Below are 2,179 nucleotides of genomic sequence, written 5' to 3'. Positions count from 1 at the left end.
CCTCTGCTCTCCTGCCTGGCTTCCTTCTTTGACGGAAAGAGGGTGGGGGCTAGAAGTGGTCTAAGGGCAGGGGCTTGAGTCCTTGGGGTCTTTGTGCTTGTGCTGCACTGACTGCCCAGGGATGACACTAAGTATCTGATTAAACCACACCCAAACCCGGTGTGGACAAGCCGTGGGGTTCTAGCCGTGACTGGGTCGGGGCAGGAGTTGGCTTCACTGCGCTCAAAGGGCACCTTCCTATCTCTGACACTGGTTTCACCTATCTCCATGCCACGGCATCTGCCCACACCATCTGCAGGCTGGAGCCCCCTGGCTTTAGCTCAGGGTCATCCCACCCTGCAGGCAAATACCCTTGCTCCCTTAAGCAAGACAGAATCACTGGGGCTGAGGCTTCTGGTCTGAAGGCTAATGGGGGGCAGCTAGTCAGCCCCTAGGTTCTGAGCCAGCTCCACCCCTACTAGCCCTCATCTGAACTGTGAAAAACGGGTAGGCTTGGTCAGTAGTCGAAGACAATGTTTTCCTCGCCATTTAACCCTTTCCTGAATAAAACTTTTGCAGATCCTCAATATATAAAACAAGAAACTGATTCCTATCAATAAAAATATTTAAGTTCACATTTGTATTTTAGACAAGAATTGTTATAATACAAGCATATACTTTTTATCCTTATTTATAAACAAATTATTTCAAAAAGTAGGAAACCTCCCAGGCACTTGCGAGAGAGAATCACAAGACCACATTGTGAGACACGGTGGCTTTGCTCTGGGCAGAGGGCTGTGAGGTGACCAGGGGTGTTGGGAGCACAGGAAGGGCAGGAGTGGCTGAGAAGGGTAATGTTGGTGCCAGGAAAGAGGGAGGCAGCTGTCAGAGTCCACTTTATTGAGTGCTGTAGCATTTACACAGGTCAAGGGAGGAGATAGGCCACGGCTAAACAGACCCCCCTCTTCTGGAGTTTCTGCTTGAGAGGGTGAGCATTGGCTGTTCAGGACGGAGCTCCCCAGGCCTCTGAGGCAGGGTGCAAGCCACCCCTCCCTCCCACAGAGCTACAGCAGCATGGGCTTGCTGGCTGCTCTGTTCCCATCAGGGGAAAGGTACCCACCTAAATGCCAACATAAGGAAGAATGAAGGGAAGGAGCCTCAGGGTGAGCAGTGTGGACGCCCCTGGAGCAGAGTTGGTTCCAGAGGCCCAGGCTGCTCCCAGTACCATGGCCTAATGGCTGCAGGAATGGTGGGCCTACAGCCAGCTCAGCATCTAGCCCACAGAGAGGATGCTACAGGCAGAGGCTTTAGCGTCTGGCCTTTATTGGTTGCTTGTTTTCTCAAAACCAGCATTTAAGAAGAGTCACCTGAGGTGGTAGTTTAGTCACCGGTGGAGGTGGGGGCAGGCCAGTGGTCACTCAGGAGGAGGGCGCCAACGTGGTATGATGGGTCCTTCACATGTAGTACCAGGCCAGGAGGCCAGCAACCAGGGCCACACCAGCGGCCAGAATGAACTGCAGGCCGGGCTTACTCAGCACAGCCAGGGCTGTTCGGAAGGGGCAGCTGCTGCCCTCCAGGGCACCTGTGTGGCAGCACCAACGGGACATGGCATCAGTGGGGAACGTGGACACAGCCCACCCTGGGAGGAGAGTTTGGGACAGGCGAGACCTACCTCTGTCTGGTTTAGCAGCATAGTAGGGGCATTTACGCACATCTCCTTTTCCATCGTGCACGGGGAGCCCGTCCTCCAGGGTCTCTTTGGCCAACAAAGAGCCAGCCTGGTCCAGTTCATCGAATATCTGCAGGAGCAGGGGATGAACAGCCATCACTTGACTGGGTCCACTCTGCTTTCGGAGAAATCTCTCTTTCTTCCCCCATGCAGAGGGAGCTAGAATTGGTGAGACTTGCTCAGGAGGGCAAACCAGTAAGTGAGCAGCCCCAATCAGCAGCAAGGACAGCCACACCAACCTAACACTTCTCCCTGTGCTCAGCATCCCACCGCTGCTGACTGTGGTGGCTCTTCCCTGGGCACTGACCAGACAACACAGCCCACAGCTGAAACTGCCAGGGTAGAAACAATGAGGAGAGAACAAAAGCGCTGCCCCAAAACACCCTGTGAGCACTGGCACTTGGCCATTTTCAGTGGCTAGGTATTTTTAGAAAGAATGACAGAGAGGAGCATGCGAAAACAGGCCCCAGC

At 54.0% G+C, this 2,179-nt stretch overlaps 1 protein-coding gene across 2 annotated transcripts in view; it reads right to left on the bottom strand.

The window, feature by feature from the left end:
- Window positions 1–42: 42 nt before the first annotated feature.
- The window catches only part of HMOX2 (heme oxygenase 2), a 30,629-nt gene continuing 28,492 nt past the window's right edge, over window positions 43–2,179 (bottom strand). The window contains exons 5-6 of one of the 2 annotated variants that reach the window (XM_021698280.2): window positions 1,652–1,778; window positions 43–1,561 (exon numbers count right to left, since the gene is read on the bottom strand). In XM_021698280.2, the coding sequence (XP_021553955.1) occupies window positions 1,434–1,561; window positions 1,652–1,778 (255 nt within the window). In that variant the 3' untranslated portion in view covers window positions 43–1,433. Of the gene's footprint in view, window positions 1,779–2,179 lie in introns of both variants that reach the window. The other variant, XM_044915596.1, reaches the window with a different exon arrangement.

The sequence above is a fragment of the Neomonachus schauinslandi genome, chromosome 5 (assembly GCF_002201575.2).
Source record: "Neomonachus schauinslandi chromosome 5, ASM220157v2, whole genome shotgun sequence".
Classification (NCBI taxonomy): Eukaryota; Metazoa; Chordata; class Mammalia; order Carnivora; family Phocidae; genus Neomonachus; species Neomonachus schauinslandi.
Note: the sequence above shows the minus strand (reverse complement) of the source record. Positions and strands in the feature narration are given on the sequence as shown.